The sequence below is a fragment of the Chenopodium album genome, chromosome 26 (genome assembly GCF_948465745.1).
Source record: "Chenopodium album chromosome 26, dcCheAlbu1.1, whole genome shotgun sequence".
Lineage (NCBI taxonomy): Eukaryota > Viridiplantae > Streptophyta > Magnoliopsida > Caryophyllales > Amaranthaceae > Chenopodium > Chenopodium album.
In genome coordinates this window covers 15,385,802-15,406,967 of record NC_137859.1, presented here as the reverse complement: position 1 = coordinate 15,406,967, position 21,166 = coordinate 15,385,802, and the positions used below count along the sequence as shown (strand labels likewise).

General features: G+C 33.1%; 1 protein-coding gene across 2 annotated transcripts; it reads right to left on the bottom strand.

Annotated features, from left to right (window-relative positions):
* Window positions 1-1,793: 1,793 nt before the first annotated feature.
* LOC145618699 (hyperosmolality-gated Ca2+ permeable channel 1.7-like) lies at window positions 1,794-20,734 on the bottom strand. Of its 2 annotated transcripts, none has more exons than XM_081673477.1 (12): window positions 20,488-20,734; window positions 18,294-18,628; window positions 17,707-17,856; window positions 12,970-13,105; window positions 12,187-12,288; window positions 11,226-11,345; window positions 10,862-10,942; window positions 5,933-6,273; window positions 5,143-5,388; window positions 4,127-4,451; window positions 2,938-3,171; window positions 1,794-2,147 (listed from the first exon to the last, which is right to left on the bottom strand). In XM_081673477.1, exons 2-12 carry the CDS (start codon window positions 18,602-18,604, stop codon window positions 1,929-1,931), a joined length of 2,265 nt encoding a protein of 754 aa, XP_081529603.1. In that variant the 5' UTR covers window positions 18,605-18,628; window positions 20,488-20,734; the 3' UTR covers window positions 1,794-1,928. The 2 variants fall into 2 exon arrangements, with proteins under 2 accessions (XP_081529603.1, XP_081529604.1); XM_081673478.1 differs by lacking the exon at window positions 20,488-20,734 and adding an exon at window positions 19,885-20,239.
* Window positions 20,735-21,166: the final 432 nt, after the last annotated feature.

Below are 21,166 nucleotides of genomic sequence, written 5' to 3'. Positions count from 1 at the left end.
CTTATATTAAACTCAAAACTACAAACATACCTAAAGGAATCATCATATATGGATAAAAAAAATTCATTTTATACACAATTGCAAGAACAAAGGTCTTGTAGACAGTTGCATTGTAGCTTTGAAAGACAAAGAGCTGACCATAGAGATGACCATATATATGTTGGGAGAAGGATTTCAACAGCTCCGCGCTCCGCTGCTTGGAAAGCTAAACGCATTATTGGGGCTTAGATGTATAATAATTTTCAGACATATCTATGAAACGTATGTATGTATATAATTCCATGCTTTTATTATGAACTTTATTTCCTTAGACAATTACAACTTTAAAATGTATATTAAATAATGTTTTTTTGTATACATATGTACTTATATACGTAGATTTACATTAAATAAACTTTTATTTTAAGTATTGATCATATTTTATTGCTTAACTCTATAGCATAGTACATCTTGTACAATTTATTGGGATACAAACTACATAAGAACACTTTTACAATATACATAGGATTGTATATTGGATACAAACTACATAAGAACACTTTCTAAGTACATAGGTTTAAAATAATAAATTAAAAATAAATACACACGTGTAAATTGTACAATCTACACTATAGAACACTTTTACAATATACATAAAACATAATACATGTTTGACATGTGTATTATAAAACATTTTGGGTTTTAACGCGCATATTTGAAAACTCAATACGCAATAAAAATAGGTCGTTTCAAGTTTTTAAAGTATGCCTATAAATAAAAATAGAAATTGAGATTTGAGAGTTCTACTGAGACGTTTATAGTACTACTACTGAGAGGTATATAGTACCATCGAGCATATCTGTCAAACTAAAGTCCAGTTTAAACATTTTAGACGGGTCATAGCCTCTACTACACAGGTTGCTAAAATGGCCAAATTGTAATTGTAGAAGACTCCACACTAGTCCTACCTGTGCCCATGTTGAGCACTTCCTAGGGCCTCACAGTTAGACACAAGCAATGTCAGTTTTGTAAATACTAACATTTTGAGAGTACTACTGATCTCAGTAGTACTCTCATATGACTTCAGTAATACAAAAGGCACTCTGAGTAGTATTGAAGAAAAATAAAAAAAAATAATAATAAAGAAAAACCTCAGTAGTACAAAAGGCTGTTATGCAATTTTGCTTGCGTCTAACGGTGATGTATTAGGACTTCCTCTTCCCATGTTTAACCATAGCTGCATTTAATAATAAAATATGTGAAAACTCTCTATTCCAACTCAAGACTCGGGAAACAAAATGAAAGCATGAAGTAGTGTATTGTTAATGATTTTTATTTTATTTTTTAATGATTGTTATTTATTCTTTGATCCAAATTGTTTTGCATATTATTATTTTTTATTTTTGATGCTAAAACAAATATCGTATGACTATTTTATTATCAAACTAAACAGGAAAAAAAATTATGTTTATATATTATTATAAGTTTGTATTTGTTTGTGTATATATTCATTATATATTTATTTAAAGTTATTGTTCTATTATTTCGGATATATATTCTCTTTTTTCCATCAATTATCTTCTTATCTTTTAAGGGAAAAAAATAAAAAGTTTTTGACAGGAAATTTTTTATTGTAGTCGTGACATGTGTACTTCTAGAATATTTCTAGTGATACTTTAGTATATAGTATTGATGATTGATTAGTTTCTACATTTGGTAACAAATATTACAGCCTTTCATCAAGTTGTCCTCCATGAATGGTGGACACTTCTTGCTGAACTAATATTTCCGTGGCAAATATACAATGGGGGTGATGGAAGATAAAAACCAAAAAAATTACTCTTGTTCAAGTTTCATTTCAATTCTTACATAAATTTATACTCAAATTACTGAACCATGTACAAAACATTATACCTAAGAAAACAAAAATTTCTTCACATGTACAAACACTATACACTAGCTTCTGAACTGGCAAGAGAGGTAACTTTGCTACTCCTCTGTGATCGCTTCGTTGCTACAAGTGGAGCACCCTCTTCCTCATCACTAGGAGGCCGAATATATACCTCACCACCCTTGAAGATTGGATGTAGATAAGCATCACATAGGTAAGTTCTTATGTTCAACATTGGATCTGTTGCCCGTTCTAAGGTATCTTTCATCATTGCTTCCTGTGTAACAAGGTCAAAAAGATATGTTAAGTGCATAGAAGACAAGACAAATTATCTCTCCAAGATTTGGTGAACTTCTGAACCACTTTAGCATTACACTACATGGATCCATCAGTAGCGTAGGCATGCGCACGCACAAAAAATTATCAAGATAAGAAAAACCATTTATCATTCCAATAATGCTGCAACTATTGAAAGCTACATTTTTTTTTTTAAGTTTACTATATTTTATATCTAGATTATCAAGCAAACTAAAACATCGAAAATTGTGGACACCAACTAACATAGTTTATCGCCTTCAAAGAAGAAGAAAAAAAAGCACATAGTTTATCAAAGATTTTGATGGTGATGCCTCTTGATTAATATTGTCTACATCATCTTTCACTGTGGCTCCCTAATGGTTTTCTATATCCTAACAAGGCCCGCCTCTCTTAAATACGTACCGAAATCATTTGACTTCATTGGATCATGGTGACATACGCAACAGTTTGCCATATAAAAGGCTGCAGACGGCGCTATCCAAGGTAGGGGAGAGGTGAGGGGGGGAAAAATGGGCCATTACTTTTTAACAGTAGGCATCTTGCCAGGAAGTTGGTGGGCTCATCATGAATTAGGTCGGGGGTGGCTAGTATACTACCATAATGAACCCGAAAAATCAAAATGGTTTTTATATAAATTTTCCTACTTTCTAAAGTATTATCCCCAGGGCATTAAAAAGTCTTGCCAATATCCAGGCATCTAAACAAAATAAACATCATAATACTCGCACTGTTCGATTAATAACACTTACCTGTAATGGGAATCTGGTAAATGCTGATTCAAAACGTCCTTTGCAAACTCTATAGAACCATATTGTCAACACTGGGAGGACAATTAATGCTGGTGTTGACATCCTTGCACCTTTTGTGTTCAACAGTCCTAGCAACAAAAGCTGTGATATAACAAGACCAATAATTATGCGCCGATGTACGTCAGGCCAGAAAGCTGCCGCGCTTTCATATTTCCGATCGTAGACATTGATAATCTAAAAACAAAGGAAAAGCCATCAGCATTCATCAACGAGTACAATATCAGGATAGCTTGTAATGTTAAGGTTCCAAAAGATTATAAGGGGCAAAAGACAGAAAATGTTTTCTTCCAAGCACGGTACTTCCAGTGCTGACAATATTTTAGGAGAATTGGAGGAAAATAAGCAAACATCGAGCGATGAAAAATACAAGATACATCTGCCAAAGTCAAATGTAAGAGGAAATAACTGAAAAATTAAACAGCCAAAACAGGGTGGAACCATCAAAGTGCATTGGTCAAGATAATTATGCATACTATTATATCAGCCTAATCGATACCTAACAAATCCTAAATTGATCCAAACAAAAGATACAGAGGTTTTTTTTTTCTTTCTCCTACAGAATAAAGCTCTCTATAATCATTTCCTATTTTGCATGTAAAGGATAATTTATAATGTTCCTTTGTGAAGTCATATGTAAAGGGTCAACCACATAAAATATGAGAAATAAAACTAAAATTATTGCGACAAAGTACTAAAATTATTGTGAATAATTAAAGGCATTGCCACATATTTTTAAAAAGGCCTCTGTTTAAAAAAATAAAATAAAATAAAGCATTGCCATATATATTAAATAACAGCCTCTTTTGATTCATTACCACATTTCAATTTTTCAAAAAATTCAACAATTTTGATGAAACTAGAAAGAGTTAATTATGTTTTCAGTGATCAGATTTAATCATCAACAAGAACAGAGCCATGTTAAAGATAAATCTCCAAATTCTAACATAAAATCAAATCACAATTAATGGAGTATCTAGCTTCTGTTTCCACTTAAAAATCACAACTTCACAAGACCAACCCAAAATTCTGCACAGGCTCTCAAACTATGAATAAAAACCAGACATGAAACTCTTTTATATCACATTGACTGCATAAACTTGTGTGCCTCATAGCAGGAAAAAGAGCATACCTGATGCCGGAAAACCAAGTAGGCAAACGCAAAGAAGACAATGATGAAAGGAAGAAGTATCGGGGTGACTGCACAGTAAACTACTCCAAGCAAAAAGTAAAGTTGGATCCGAGGCTCATAAACAGAAAAGTCAAGGAATCCAGGATCCATTGCTTGCTCCCTATCCTTTTCTGTTTTAACTAAGAATGTATTCTTCAAATGGAACATAACTAGAGGAACTACCCTGAGGACTTCTCCAGCAACACCAGCCCATCCATCCACCATAACGTAAGTTATAAAGAATGTGGCCTTCATGGGCATTGATGCCCCAACAGTTTTTGGAATCCTACATAAAAATACACCATTAGATTATGCGAGACAATATAAGATGCCTCTAAATTGTTGTTGCAAATTACATAACTCCAACCAACAATCTTGCATTGTCTCATAAATTGATAAATGTTTAATCCGGATAAAACAATAGAAGAAAATATAGTAGGTAAAACTAATAAGTAGGCTATTAGTTTGAAATATAGAATATTAAAAGAATAATTCAATATAAAAGATTATTAGTAGTAAAAGTAATTAATTAAAATAAATTAATGTATAATCTGAATTTAATTTTAGTTTTAAGAAAAAGCCTATTATTTTGAGAAAGGAATTTAAGAAAGAATAGTTTCAATTTCATTACAAAGAAAAAAAAAATAAAAAAAAATAAAAAAATAAAAAATAAAAAATAAATAAAAAAAAAATTACTGTAAAATCTGAATTTTCAATACTCCGTAATAAATAAAAATTTTAGAATGATTTGAAGAATAAGCCTAATATATGTTCCAAACTTGCAATACTAAAGGAATGATGAATGATGGAATTTTAGTAACATTATAGGTCTTTGACAACATGCTAAAGAATTCAACCAATAATGAAAAAATAAATTTGGTTTTGCAATTTAACTCAAGGCTATATCACAGTTTGTAAAAATGATGAATGCACAACATCCAACCATTCAACGATAATCATTATCAAACATAACTTACTCGCTAGGGGGCTGATGCAGAAACGTTTTGAGCTGTTCGAGTGCTGTTCCTGCAATTATACTTACAAGGAACACATTTACAAGTATAAACAAATGATATTTCCTTGCAGCTACTCTCTCCAAAGATGAGAATGAAGTAAAGCCTTCTATCTTGGACATAAACATTATAACCATTGGAATGAGGAGGAGGAATATCTTCAGTATAATTCCAGGCATATATCCTTGGATAAAAGACGTGACAACTTCCCTGAAAAAATTAAACATAATTTAGAATACCTATTGAGTTATATTATGTATACCTAAGAAAGATTTTGTGCAAGTCATACTTAAGATAAATTGAAGAATTTAACATAGGCAAATAAATTGCTGTAGCAGTTTTCACAATATTATAAGTCGTTGAAGCAGTTCTCATATATATAACATATTAAAAATTAGGTCAAATTTTTAGATTTACACTGGCATAACATTCAAAATAATAGTACTACATCCGTCCCACTTTACTTGCCCTATTTGACCAGAAATATCTCATATTGGCAAATAAAACGGGACAGAGGTAAAAAAACTGATTATCAAATGAACTATAGAACAACTGTCATTCTAATTTCTAAGGAGAAGAAAGTACTTAAAATTTCCAATTCTCATCAACACTGCCTTGAAACAGTATATAATAACATTTTCACTGTAAAGGAATAGCAGATTAACAATAAACTACAGTTCAATAAGTATGAATGCACAATTAAACAAAGTGACAGATAAAAACAAAGATAATCAATAGCAACAAGATGACTTACTTTTCAACTAAATGCTTAAGAAAAGGGAAAACCTTCTCAATTCCATTGATGTTGGCAAGTGATTGAACAAATGTAATCGGGACCATATAAAAAAATATGAGGAAAAAAAGGGCAATAGCCATAAGTAGCCTTCGTATCTTGAGTTCAACATAAGGTATTGCAAGATTATCCCAGTAAACATCACTTGGTTCAGGAGCCCATTCTGTTAACCATATAGTAGGATTTCTTGTTTGTTGTGTTTGAGCACAAACAGCAGCTCCCCAGCGACTTTTAAATGAGACAAATGCTGCAGGTAATATAGCTTCTGGATCACTTAAAACTCGTGCTCTCTCTGCAGCTTCCTACATGAAATCATCAAATTAATTAGCAAATAGGTTGTAGGACTATATTCTGATGTAGGACTAAAATGTGATCAGTTTCTCGATATTTAAAAGGATTAGGACTAAATCATGATCAGTTTTTTGAAATACAACTGTAACAGATTAGTGAATAGCTGATATTTGATTGCATTTAGCTAGTTAGACTAGTTGATTTTATTAAAAAATTAGTTAATTAAACCAGGTGATAGTATGTATTGATAATAACATTAACAGATAGCTAGTTGATTATTTTGTATTTATTGTAACATTAACAGATAGCTTGTTGATTATTTTGTATTTATTGTAACATTAACAGATAGCTTGTTGATTATTTTGTATTTATTGCAACATTAACAGATAGCTTGTTGATTATTTTAGCTTTTACAATCATATATGGACATGGTTAGTAATATGAGAGAGAGAGAGAGAGAGAGAGAGAGAGAGACTTTTTTTTTCATATGTTTTTATAATTAAGTCCGATTCTGATCTCAAAATGAACCTATCCCTGCCTTATTCAACTCAGAACAGTCAATTCCCCTTCGTAAACGGTATCTCAATTTGGATCTGAATACTCCTTCAGTTCCTGAGCAGCCACCCCTGGAACCACATTTTCTGGTAAGGGGATGAAGGCACCAGAGTGAGTAGAGGCGGCCCCGCCCCCGCAACATTCCACGACTTTAGGAGGGAATCTTTCTTGAGTGAATAACTGGTTGGGCGATCCTATTTGGTCAAATACCTAGCGACAAACTCCGCCAAGCGTGAGGGAATGCTAAACGTTTGGTAAGATCGTACAAAAGTTTCTGGAGCACATCCTCCCGGGGGTTTCCCCAAGGCTCAGTTGAGCAGCTTAAGGGGAAGAGAGAGAGAGAGAGAGAGAGAGAGAGGAGGGGGGGGGGGAGTTATATAAAATAATTAAGTAAAGCTTTGAAAGACATGAATTGATCTTATTCACTAAACTATATCACAATTAATTTTTTCCTGAACAATAATAATTGATTTTTATAAATCAAATAGCCTAACAAACTTAATAGAGTTAAAGATAATAGAGTTTGTGTTTTATTATTGATTTTAAAATTTTCAGATATTAAAAGTAAATATATCGAAAACAAATCTAACAAGATCCCATAATTACCCTAACGTATAAAAAACAAAAATTGTCTAAAGAAATGCGTGTGAATTGTGTACAATTTAAATGTTATGATTAAAAAAATAATAATAAAAATCATGACCTCCCTTAGGGAGTAGTAGTTTTCATGAATTAGATTTTTATCAAAAAAAAATTCCCACACTATACTCCAATTCCTTTGAGTTCTATCATATTTCAATTATCCCTATTATGGCAAAGAGAATTACCTATTTTACCTCACATACCCCATCACATGGGTTCACTTAATAAATTGAATAATATCTCTTTCCAAGCCAAATATTTCTTTAAAAAAAGGACTCAGTTTCGACTAATTCCCTCATTTTAGCTTTTGGAGTATACTCCATTTATAATGCTTAGTATAATATAAATGGAGTATATTATACTAAGCATTATAGCATAAAAAGTTAAAAAGTACTTATTTATGAAAATCTTAGGCTATATGAAACTTGTAGATAAAAAAATAAATAAATAAATAAATAACATAACTTAAGTTCACATACATTTGATGACTATACCAAATTGATTAGGAGTCCAACTACAAAATTTACTAGCACATATATTTCTTATCTACATGCATGACTAATTTCATATCGACAACAAAGTTACATCTTCCTCTCATCATTCAAATTCTTAACTAGTTATATGGCAAACAAGGATCAATCTGATACCCACACACTCGATATTAATTTTTCTATTCATCTTAGTTAAATAAGTACAGATTAATTCAGATGGAATAACATCAGATAAGTTGATAAATTAACAGAAAGCATCCTCGGGAGGGTTTATACCCAAAGTTTAGACGTTTAGGACTTGGGTAGATTGACTTAGACCTAAAGTTGAGAATACAGTTTGGCCTTCAAGTCTTTCCTATAATCCAAAAAATAAGGTTGCGACAGTAGCATTAAAATTATACCACTCTGTCCCACGCTTGTTTGAATGCGATAGCATTAAAATAGTTTTCTCTTCGTCCCACGTTTGTTCGAAGACCTCTCGTTGCATATATATTTAGGTGATAAGCTGTAGTTAGATTATCAACTTTCATTTGAATAAAAAAAAATTTATAAGTAAATATAATAGGTTAATTACATGAGGCAGGTGTGAAAAAGTAGCAGACTCTAAAGAAAGTTAAGATATACTACCTACATACGCTTTCCATTTTAGTCCAATTTAGTCTATTCCTAAAGTTCTCTACATATTTGTTCCAATTTATTTTTGGCAAACCTCATTAAAAACATTTTAACATGGTAGAAGTTATACTGAAAGTAGATGTAAAATGGTTTTGTCTGTTCGTGCCGACTTTGGAAGATGGTTTAAAATACACCATTGTTAAATTTAAAGCATATGTTGGGGCAAACCAGTAAACTCCATGATCTCCATCGATCTGATTATTAAGAACTAAATCAACTTCTTTGACTTAGCGTAATGCCAAAAGTCAGAACCTCTAGTGTTCTGGCCCAAAAATTAATATTCCCAAGTTGCGAGTCATATCACCAAAAGAAGTCGAAACCTCAAGTTATAGCCTAAATTAACAAATTCACAAGAAGCTAGCCTCAAGGGATCAGAAAATAGTATTCTCTACAATTTTAGAAGAACCAACCTAATCTTTTTTTTTTTTTTTTTTTTTGAACGGCAACCAACCTAATCTAACTTCCAATAATTTACCGTTCAAATTTCCATAAAAATTTAAGAGATAACTACAATACATTTTTTTTTTTTTTTTTTTTTAAAAAAAAAAAAAAAAAAAAAAAAAAAAATTCATACAAATTATGGGGGAAAGTATAAGAGAATACTACTTTTAGCATGTCAACAAAGTTTTGAATCTAAAAATATGTAAGACAATTTTCAATTCTTACAAAAATATATTAATGCAAGACAACTTTCAATTTAGGAAGATTAAACTAGATTAGATCCTATGCCATGCATGGTAATTTAACTATTATTTATAATTCAACATTATATTTTTAAATAAACAAAAAAATATATATTTTGTATACTGCATGTGGACAAAATATATAGCCAAAGTATTTTTTATTTTAATTTTTTTTTTATGTATATAATGAAATGAAAAATGAAAAAGTGAATTCAACTAATACGTATAAAATTTTAATGAAAAATTGGTATCATTTTCCATTTTATTAACTAAATTATTAAGTATTTTAAACTTGTATAGTGAAATACTGATTTATTTCTTCAGATCATTAGATATAAGGCTCCCTGTATCAAAAAGATAAAAATTGTATTGTAACATAAATAATTACTATAGTTGTATTTAATACAATTTGGGTAAGTGAACAACACATATATATATATACTAAAAATTGAAATAAGATTGATTGTCAAAAAAAATATGCTATTAGTAAGCCGATTCCCAATAAGAAACACATTTAAAATTTCTAAATAGAGAATACATGAATAACAAAAAAAAAAAAAAAAAAAAAAAAAAAAACACCACACACACAATGGGAATATCAATTATTTAAAAAACGCGTCATTTTTTATTTTTGTTACAAAATTACTGCAAATATAATATATTAAAGATTTGAAGAAATAATATACTACATAAGGATTAAGGAATAATGTATATACTCCTTATATATGCAAAGCGAATAATATTTAATAGAAAATATGTGAATCACAAATGTAAATTTTGCTTAGGTAAGTAAATGGTTTGGTGAATATTTTAGTATATTTTACAATAAGTAATAGATGTCATCGCGAAAACAATAAGCAGTATATGTTATCTTGAAAAAAAAGTAGAGGAAAAAATTGTTTCAAGAAGTAACACAAGTCTTTTATAGAGTCCGTTTCTTCCTAGTGCATGGTTTAATATTACGTTATAGATGGAATAGTATAAATATAAAATAATAATTTATACAATAAAAGATATGGAGAATATATGATTCACAAATATATTTATTTTTAGGAAAGTGAATCACAATTTAATGATTTGATGAATAAATATAAAATTATAAAGTATATTTTACAATAATAAGAAAAAAAAAAAAAAAAAAAAGGATTTTGGAGGGAATAATAGCACCAGGAAGTGACACTAGTGTATATTTTAGTATTATGTTATTGATTGATTGTACATATACGTGGAAGATTATAAGAGAGGTTGCAGAAGAAAAGAAAAGCAGAAAACGTCAAGACCGCAGTAAAAGACGATTTGAGAACCGATGAAAAAGAGATAAGACCTTACTTATGTAAAATTTAGCTTCTAAATCTGCAACTTATGCTAATTTCACTACCATTGTCAAGACCCACCCATATAAGTAACTACTGAATGAAAAAAAAACACAGCATTTCCTATAGTTGGGAAGGCTACCCTAACCTAGCCACTAAATCCACCTGGTTGACCTAAAGTAAAAATAAGCCAATTGGTTACAATTAACAAAAGTAAAAAACATAGTAGAAGCTACTTACTTGTTCACTGAGTTTCTCAATCTCCTTGGCATAATAATCAATCGCATCCTCACGAGTGCCCCAAAGACCACAAAAACCTGTCTATAAAGAGCAGAACTCAGAAATGTTCTCATAAATTTAGTTAATCTTGCATTGTGTCTGTAAGTGGAATTACTAGATTAAGATAATGAGAAGGTGAAGGGGAAACAACTAGAATGAGAATATTTAACACAAGCTACCACATGGCCTACATATGCATACCAAACACCCCATCTCAACTTTTGAGACATTAATATATACGATAAAAACATACTCCACCAATATTTGATATCTACAAGATGCTCAAAAAATAATGTTCCACCAATGCTCAAAAGAGGAAGAGTACCTTAATAGTGGGTTTTTTTGAAGGTTTTCTCTCATATTTATTTTGATAGTAGGTCAGGTAGTTCTCCAATGACTTTTTCTTATCGACCAACTTTGCTAGTTTATTGGCATTGTACACAACCTGTAAAATTAGCACAGGAACAGAAAGTGAATAACAACATAGATGGACAGTTGGGATTTTGTATGCTTTACTAAATATTAAAAAAAAATCAAACTTCAAATTTTAAAGGGCATATTTTTTACTATTTTTAATATTTGAAAGTCAGGTCATAATTTTATACTACATTAAGACCAAGCTGTTTACCAATGTTAAAACCAAGAGTTTCCAAAATTTAACAGTGTGATTGGATAAAGAAAGGAGAAGGAAGGGAAAGGAAAGGAAGGGGAGGGGAGAGAAGAATGATGAGCTTTCCTTTCAAATCTCTCCATTGTGGTTGAGATCAATTTCTTACAATTTAGTTTCCCTTCAATCCAAACACATTGTAAACATGATGAGATATTTCAAATAATGGGATCTCCATCAAACACAAGTCAGGTATGAGTAAGATGAAACAGAGACACCTGACACGAATGACGATATTAAAATACACAGAGGGTTAAAATTTCAGATGGCGGCAAAACAATTGTTTACAAACCACAAGCTGATCAGTCTTAGCAATTAGGTTGCTTACAAAACCACTAGAGCTACTTATACAAACTCTGCCGCCGATACTAACCTACAACAGAAAACATTTCATTCCAACCTAATGGCCAAATATTTGTAGACATATATTTACTGCTTAATGAATTATTCATATATATTCCAGTATCTCTAAACCAATATGTCACTACAGATATACCAAGAGTCGTTAAAAACTGAAAACATATTTTGGCATGTTTTTGAGCCGGAAAAATACTTGATAATGAATATCAATTTATAATAATAATAACAATAACAATAACAATAATTAGGAAAACTATACCTGATGTAAGAGGTAATGGTCCGGATGATTCACATAAAAGAAATGTTCAACATGCTCACTAACAGATTCATCAGGATCTGGTGGAACATTTCTCAGAAGAACCTGAAAATGGTATAAATTTGTCAAATAAATGTTGAAGCAGATTCTATAGCTGTCACCTACCCCTGTTTTATCTTGTCATGTACATGAAAAAAGTACGTGAATGTAAACCAGCCACATGGCTCTAAAGGTACACAGACAATTGTGCACACACACACACACACATAGACGGTTTCCATAAATTAAAATTAATTCAAGAATACTGCATTGTGGCACAAAATACAACTTAATCTTCTGACTATTGTGATGCTATAGTAAATCAAGGAGACATTCAATGTTCATTTACCAAGGGAGTATTAAAAAAAAAAAAAAAATAGGACACACATATTAATTCCCCCCCCCCCCCCCCAAAAAAAAAAAAAAAAATAAAAAAATAAAAAAATAAAAAAAAAACACACACACGCACACGCACGCACACACATTAAGTGACAAAACAGATTTGGGGGGGAGGGGGGGGGGGGGGGGGGGTTGTTACAACTCTGAATTTCCAGACTTACGTATCACAGGGGCTGTAAAACAAGCCAACTAGCCCTCTCTACACATAGGTCAAATAAGAAAATGAACCAGCACAAACAGTCCTATATTGAAGGCTTATTGGAATAGAGGGTACTGACTTTTTTTATTCAATACAAAACATTCAGTCATAAAGTATTATTAAAAAAAATTATCAGTCAAAACACTTACAGTAAATTGGTCCGGACGTCGATCTGAAGATGCGATAAATTGCAACCTCATGGTCATTATTATTTTGTACTCTCTATATAGCATATAACAAATCCAAAATGTGGAAAAATACGCCACGCCAATATGAGCCCAAAATCTGTAATAAAATAGTTGTGCAATTTGTCAGGTCTGGTCTGCTTTGCATGAAAGTGTTATAGACAACAACAACGTGTCAGCTAAACTTGTATCCTAATCAGAATGACGGGTAAATCTCAGAAAGTCATTGAAATGTCCACCAGTATAAGCTACCCAAGTCATCTTGAGAGTTATTCATCATACCAAGCAAAATGCCTAACATACTCCCTTATATGCTTATTCAGAACAATATCAATATATATCATAATAAAAGATGGTTCTGACAAAGGCAGAAGGTGAGAGGTCAAAGCTATGTCAGCATCTTTAGTCTTTACCATGAGAGGGAGGGCTTAGATGAATAATTTTGCAAATGGCAGTAATACGAGGATTGATATTGACAGGTGGGTAACGAATGAAATCATAAAATGTAAAGAGCAACAGCAGGGAAATGAGGAAAGCTGACTCTGTATGGTTAGCGATCTACTAGACATTGAAGGCAACTAAAAGAGTAATGTCGTTTGGAAATGGTTTTCTTCTCCTGTAGCAAAAAATATTCCATTTGCCCTGCGAAAAATTGCACAAGTGATGGGTGGGACTGGGGACCGACAGCCTCTGGTATTTACACAATAAAATCAGGGTATTGGTAAGCCCAGGTCTGGTAATAGGCAGGTAAAGGAAGAACCTTCCTTATGGAAAAATGGTGGAAATCCAAATATGGCCTAAGCACAAAATCTTTGTATGGAAGATCAGAAATAATGCCCTCCCTACTGCAAATAATCTTAAGAAGAGAGGCATTAAAATTGAGAGCTTATGCAGGCTCTGCGAGGCAAAGGAGAGGAGTCTCAGGAGCACATCTTCAGAGATTGCGAGATGACAACTAGGATCAGGAGGAGTCTCAGGAGCACATCTTCAGAGATTGCGAGATGACAACTAAGATCTGGAGATGCAGTATGTTGGGTATTAACGCTTGTATTGGGAGTGACCTTAATCTTGAGAGTTGGTGTTAAATTATATTCCTACTTCTCCATGGATGGCAGCAATGAAGATACGATCATGGAGTTTTTTTTTTTTGAAACCAACTAGTAGCCATCAATTAATTAAGGGAAAAAACGTCCATAAGTACAAAGGGGGAAACCTCTTCGGGAACATAATTCTCCCAAAATTGTTCATGACCAAAAGGCACTAGTTTAGCTAAATTATGAGCGACAATATTACCATCTCGTTTCACATGTGACCAATTAACAGACACAAAACTCGTACACAACGCAATAATATCCCCAAGCACCGTATCAAACTCCAGAGCTGCAGCATTCTTAGCGAGCTTATCAATTATAATCCTGCAATCTGATTCAAGAATGACCTTGGTAGCACCATACCTCCTGCCAAGCTTCAGAGCAAACAGCAAAGCTTTAGCTTCTGCAATCTCAGGGGTCCAGCAGGCCCTGCATCTTCTTGTGGCAGCAACAATCACCTTGCCCTCATGATTCCTCATCACAGTCCCAAGCCCCACCCAACCATCGATAACTAGGCTAGCATCGGCATTAATTTTGACAGTGTCAACAGGAGGTGCACACCAAATACTCGGGCTGGGAGCAGGCCGCAAACCCACAGCCCCATAAACACGAGCAGCATACGTTCCTTGATCTTCAACAAGCCTGTGGACGCGTAGCACAGTAGCAGCATTGGGAGTCAGCTTGTCTTGGAACACCTTGCAATTTCTATCACCCCAAATACACCAAGCAAGGAACATGCCACGTTGAACCATCTGTGGGTCTAAATTCTTCCAGCTTACTATAAGGTCGCATATTGAATCAAACTCACTCCAATTTGCCATTTCAGAACAGCAGCAATCAGCCCATAAATTACGCACTCGATCGCAGCCAGCAAATGCGTGAGTCACAGTTTCAGCATTGGTGGAGCACCAGGGACAAGCCACATCTGAAGTTAAATGGCGATAATACAAGAGGCTTTTGACAGGGATAGTGTTCGTACAAAGTCTCCAGAGAAATTGACGAACTTTCGGGGTCACATCTGCTTTCCAAATTTCCTGCCATGCTTGATGAAAACTATCAAGATCACACCCTTTTCCTAGCAAGTAAGCAGACTTAACTGTATACTCCTCCGATTTTGAGAAAGCCCAAATTAATTCATCATTCTGCTCCCTTTCACAAATAGGAATAGCCAATATACATTGCTTATCCCTCTCAGAAAAAAGCTCATCGAGGATGTCAAGCTTCCAATCTCTACTAACCGGGTCAATTAAGTCACAAACTCGAGAGATGTTAGAGGACTCCTCGCTCAAGATAAACCGACCCTCACCATCCGCCACCCACGGATCAGCCCACACATCAATATTGTGACCATTTCCTACCTTCCACAAAACCCCCTCCTTAACGATAGCTTTCGACGCCCAAATGCTACGCCACGAGTAGCTACCTGCCAACCCAAGATAGGAGTCAAGGAAATCAGAGTTGGGATAATACTTTGCTTTAAAAACACGCCCAAGTAAAGAGGAAGGAGCCTTTACAAGCCTCCACGCTTGCCTGCCCAAGAGAGCGTCATTAAAGACACTCAAATCCCGGAAACCCATACCCCCAAGGCATTTCATATTACACATAGAATCCCAATTTACCCAATGAATTTTCTTTTTCCCATCTGTTGTACCCCACCAAAATCTCGCCATGGCCGAATGAATGAGCTGAATAATCATGCTTGGAAACTTATAAACCCCCATCAAATATGTCGGAATAGCTTGAATGACCGATTTGAGGAGTACTTCCTTCCCTGCTCTCGATAAAAGCTTCTCTTTCCAACCCTGCAATTTCTTCCAAATTCTATCAAGGACCGCCTCAAAAATAGCTTTTTTTGAGCAACCCATGATCGTCGGGATACCCAAATATTTCTCATGTCTGTCAACTTGCCGCATATGTAAAATTTCCATCAAACCCTCTCGAAGTTCAATAGGGACCCCTTTGCTAAACGAGTATTCTTTGGAGTATTTGGGTAACAAGGAATAAAGCAATTTCTAGATCAAAACTAGGCACACCACACAATGTGATCCAGCTTGCGCAGCAGTGGAAAATTAGATGGGACCAGGGGGCAAAATAAAGCCTATTACAAGCACCAGGAATACATGAATTAAGTATATTAAATAATTCTTAAAGGAGGAAAAAAAACCCTAAAATTTTCTCTGTTCTCTCTCTTCAAACCTAGCCACCATATTAAAACTTAGGGGCTGCCATCGATTTTTGTCGATGGTAAGCCCCAAATTCTTCTTTAATTTAATGTTTTTAGCCAATAAAGATCACCATCAGTATGGTGATTATAGTTAGTCCCTCGGTCCCTCCATGTAAGGTTTAATCAGTCCCTCTATATAAGGTTTAGTATTATTTGTTTGTTTGATTTTAGTGTGTGCAGGGGTACAAATTTAGAAGATTCGTCTTGCAAATTTGTGGAATTGCGCGTCTGTTGGTATAGGGGTGCAAATTTAGAAGATTCGTCTTGTAAATTTGCAGATCTTGATGAACAATCAGGTTTTATCTCTTTTACAACTATACATCAATGGAGCTCCGTCAAGAACGATGCAAAGACATCTAAAATCATCCGGGAGCAGTTCAGAAGCGATGCCATTAGTTTAGGGGTATTTAATTCTTGTATTGAGAATTTATATCTCTTATGATTATAAGTGCCGAATGGCTATTATTATTTAGTGAAATCACCCCTCCCTATTCAAAAAAAAAAAAAAAAAAAAAACAAGCACCAGGAATACTATCAATCCTCCTATCATATCCTGCCATCCTGGGGAAGCTACGACAATATCATAGGTGAAAATTTATCATTGCAATAGATGGAGCTCGGAAACAAAATAAGCACAAACAAGATAGCTCGTGGAGAGCTACAGCAGGTTGGACCTGTTGAAGAGAATGGCATGGCTATTAAAAGAGGGAAGGCCCCTGTTTTTGCTTCGTCTTCCTCCCAAGCTGAGGCTATGGCCTCTATGTTAGCACTTAACAGCACTATCTCACAGGAGACAATACTATTATGCACACAAGTTCTGCAGAGCTAGTGAATGCTTTCATTGACATCAACAAAGCAAAGAGAGAGATCAAGCAAATTGTGGAGCGTATTAAGCTTTCTAGCTAGGTATTTAGGTAGCTTTGTTGATTGTTATTATTAAAGATAATAGATGTAAAGTAGTTGAGAACCATATCCTAGCCACTAAAGCTAGGAATGGCCAGTAACTATCTCTTTTTTGCCTTCTATTTTCTTGATTGTCAAAAATAAAATAAAAAATAAAAAATAAAAAAATAAAAAAGAAAAGAAAGAAAGATGGTTCTGGAATAGATTTCATTATTTGTTCTTAACCTAATCATATGAAAAGAAGACACTGCAGTTTTCACTTTCAGATTGTGCTGCCGGTTGTCAACAGATTTAATGACAAGTCAGACTATCTAATTGTTGTATTTCCAAACTTTTAGTCAGGTATCCCAGTATCTAGAATGTAAAAGGACAGAGACCAAGCATTGTTCTAACTTTTCACAATATAAGGTGATGATCATTATGTCAATAGATAAAACAAGCCAACAATAGTGACTAAGCCTCTGCAAAAGGTATAAGACTCACCTATTTGATCCCCATGGAATGTTTGATATTGACAATTTGTCAATATTGCTGAAAGTCAAATCATGAGCACCTTCCAACATTTTTCCAGTCCAATTAACAGGTATCAGAACAGCAAATGCTACTACAGCGATAGGAACGAAGATTTTCAAGCTGCAGAGCAACGTTTTCAAAATTAGATCAGCAGAAGAGATACCAAGTTCTTAGTCATTACTATCAAACAAGTATCAAACAAATGTTCGTAAATTTATACATGCATTTCAAGAATTAGATAGCAATCTCAAGCACTTTGCATACTTATTTTACAAAGCCTATTATATGTTTGAATAGTGTTATGAATTTTATGATTTAGCTGTTTATAGTTACATTAATATAAATATAGATAAATAGAACCTGAAAAAGATATACTTCGTATGTAGTTAGTGCAATAAATCATGTCAACAATTTTCTAAGTTCAAACTACCAGCGACAGCTTCCATTACTAAAGGCCAGCTAAAGCAAGCTGATCCAGCAGAAGTTAAAGAATCACTTCTACACTAATATAAAACTAAAATTGATGTAGGTATCAGTACATCAAATAAAAAACTCACCCAAGAAGATAAATTCGAATATAAGCCACAGAATCAAGTCCAGCATGCTCAATAAGCTCAGGCTCTGGCATTCTCAATGCCTCTGGCATCCAGTTTAGAAACCGCAAATACATTCTAAAGTCCAAGTTAACAATCTTGTTCACACCCTTAGAATGCGGTGGACTTGCTCTGATTCCTTTTAGATACCATTTTGGAAAGTACACTCTATCATTAATAGGTTGAAGCCTGAATATGGCAAAGGCTATGAGGAATATTAGTGCTGTAAGAAGGTTTACTGCAGCCGAAATACCAATATCTTGAAGATCGGCCATCCTTCAAAGATAGAAAACCTGCAACTGTGAGGGAGTTAGATAAACAGCAATGACATTAATAATTGCCCAAAAAAAAAAAAAAAAAAAAAAAAAAAAAGATATGCCTCTAAAATTGAATTTGAAGTGTAAGCCCTTGTCAACTAACATCTCAGCACATACTATTAAGCTAAGCATTATGGTAGACTTCTTTTTATAATAAGCAAATTAGCAGATATCTCGTTTGGTTTTTTTTTTTTTTTTTTACTACATTCTGTCATACAATTCAACGAAAAATGAACATGCGCTTGTGTCAACTTGCAAATTACGCAAGAATTAAAAAACACCAATCTAATACATGAAAGCAAAGCTATAGAGTCTGTAATCCGCAGTTGGGAGCTTGATTTAAAAGGATTACCAGGTATCAATACGCCAATACTTAGCTATAAACTAAACTAATTTTAAAAAGCATCACTGACCTCGGTCATCAACCAAAAAAAAAAAAAAGTTAAAGTGGTTGTTGAAAACTCAAATAATCTGCTGTCATCAGGGCATTAAGCAAGTTACATGCAACTCAATAGCCCATACTTAGCAATGTTTTAAAGCATATGGCATTGACCTTGGTCATCAAATGAAAAAAAAAAAAGGTTTTGGTTGTTGCAAACTCATATTTTCCTGTCATTAGAGCATTCATACAACTCACAAGAAGATTCACCTGCTGTTTTTATCTCCTTTCCCTAATATTACTTCAGAAACAAACGGACAACATCGAAAAAAATTCTAAATAACGAATGACTCAGTCAATGATAAACTGAAAATGGGATTCCAAAATTCAAGATCACATTTCTGTATGTCCATGATAAACTGAAAATGGGATTCCAAAAACCAAGAATTGTGTCATGCCTTAATCCCGTAATTATCAAGGTTAGCGCTAAACCCTTAAATTATGCAGCAAGATCATTTCGCCGTAATCAGTACAGAAGTACAGACCTTCTCAAAGTCAATTATCTACAGAAAACATCAGGCAAGGATATCCTTGCACGTTTATCATTATTCTTACACCTAATGGTTGAAATTTCAACACAAACAGAAACAGGTGTCTAATACTGAGGTAACTCTTCTACGAAACCAATATACGAAGTATAATACATAAAATCATGCTAATAACAAATCAATTGTCGATAGCAACTAGCTTAGTTCGCACATCTTTACTGATTGGTGATAAAAATATTTAAAAATAAAAATAAAAATTGATTTCATTCATGAAAAATTACGTGTCAAAATTAAAGAGAGAGAGAGCTTACACAAGTAAAATTCAGTTAATCAAGTGCAACCAAAAAGAAAAGTCAAAAGAAATCCAAAAATCTGAGATTAAGAAATCACCCAAACTTTCTAAAATTAGAAAGTGAACTGCATCAAAAACTTGGGAAAATAGGGTGCTCGTAACACCTAAAAAAATCATGAAAAAAAATTTTAAAAAAAAAATTGACACCAATCTGAAAAATCAACAATATGAATTTTCAAGGATTGATAAACGCAATAATTAAAATTTGTAATTTTTTTAATTGAAGCTGAAAATTAACGAAAAACCCCACATTACATTATATAATTACACAATAAAAAAAAAAAAAAAAAAAAAATAGCAATATAAAGGTAGGATTTTTGAATGATAAAGAATTAAGAACGCCATTATTGAATAAATAAAGTAATTAAAAATATATATTATACAGTATAAAGAAAAACCATCATCAAAAAATACAAAATCATCTGAAAGACTGAAACCACTATTGTTTTTTTTTTTTTTGACGAACAAACCCACTATTTATTCATTCACATTAAATCAAAAAATGAAAAAAAAAAAAAAAAAAAAAAAAAAAAAAAAGAATCGAGAATAAAAGAAAATATACCTGGTATATAATGTTATTACTCTTTGAAAGAATGAAATTGAAGATTGGAGTTTTTTTTTTTTTTTTTTTTTTTTTTTGACAGGAAGATTGGAGATTCTGAAAAAGTGGTGAAGTGTTATGTGTTGTGGAAGTAATGAATGAAAAAGTGAGAATCCAATTGGATGATTTGTTTAAGTGCGAAGGAAAAGGGTACTATCTGGCAAAAACTGCGTATAAACCGAGTATGGAAGGCTGTGTCATGTGTTTGTGTTTAGGTTGATGTTACCGTTGTTCAGAAAGAAATATTAATGTTAGTTGAGGAGGCCCATATATTGATTTGTTACCGTTTTTAAACTTTTGTTTTCTCTTTTTATATCTTCATTTGGTTGTTATTTTTTTGGAGTTTTATGGTTGATTGGGGCCATTTCTAAGATTTCATCAACACCAAAACCTTAATATTATAATGATTTACTTAGAGTGTGGTAGTCGATTAGTATTCAGGAACTATAGACCCATACCAGGTATTGGACACCCATGCCCAATACCCAAATAAACTAATATTATTTGTAAAAAAGAAAAAGGAGAATTAAAAAGGTTGGGTAAATGAAAAAGAAGGTGGGTAAAAAAAAGAGAGGTGAGGAGAGAGAAGTTACTTTCCCTCGTTTTTGCTTCAATTACGCGCGAAATCAAGCTCCGGCGC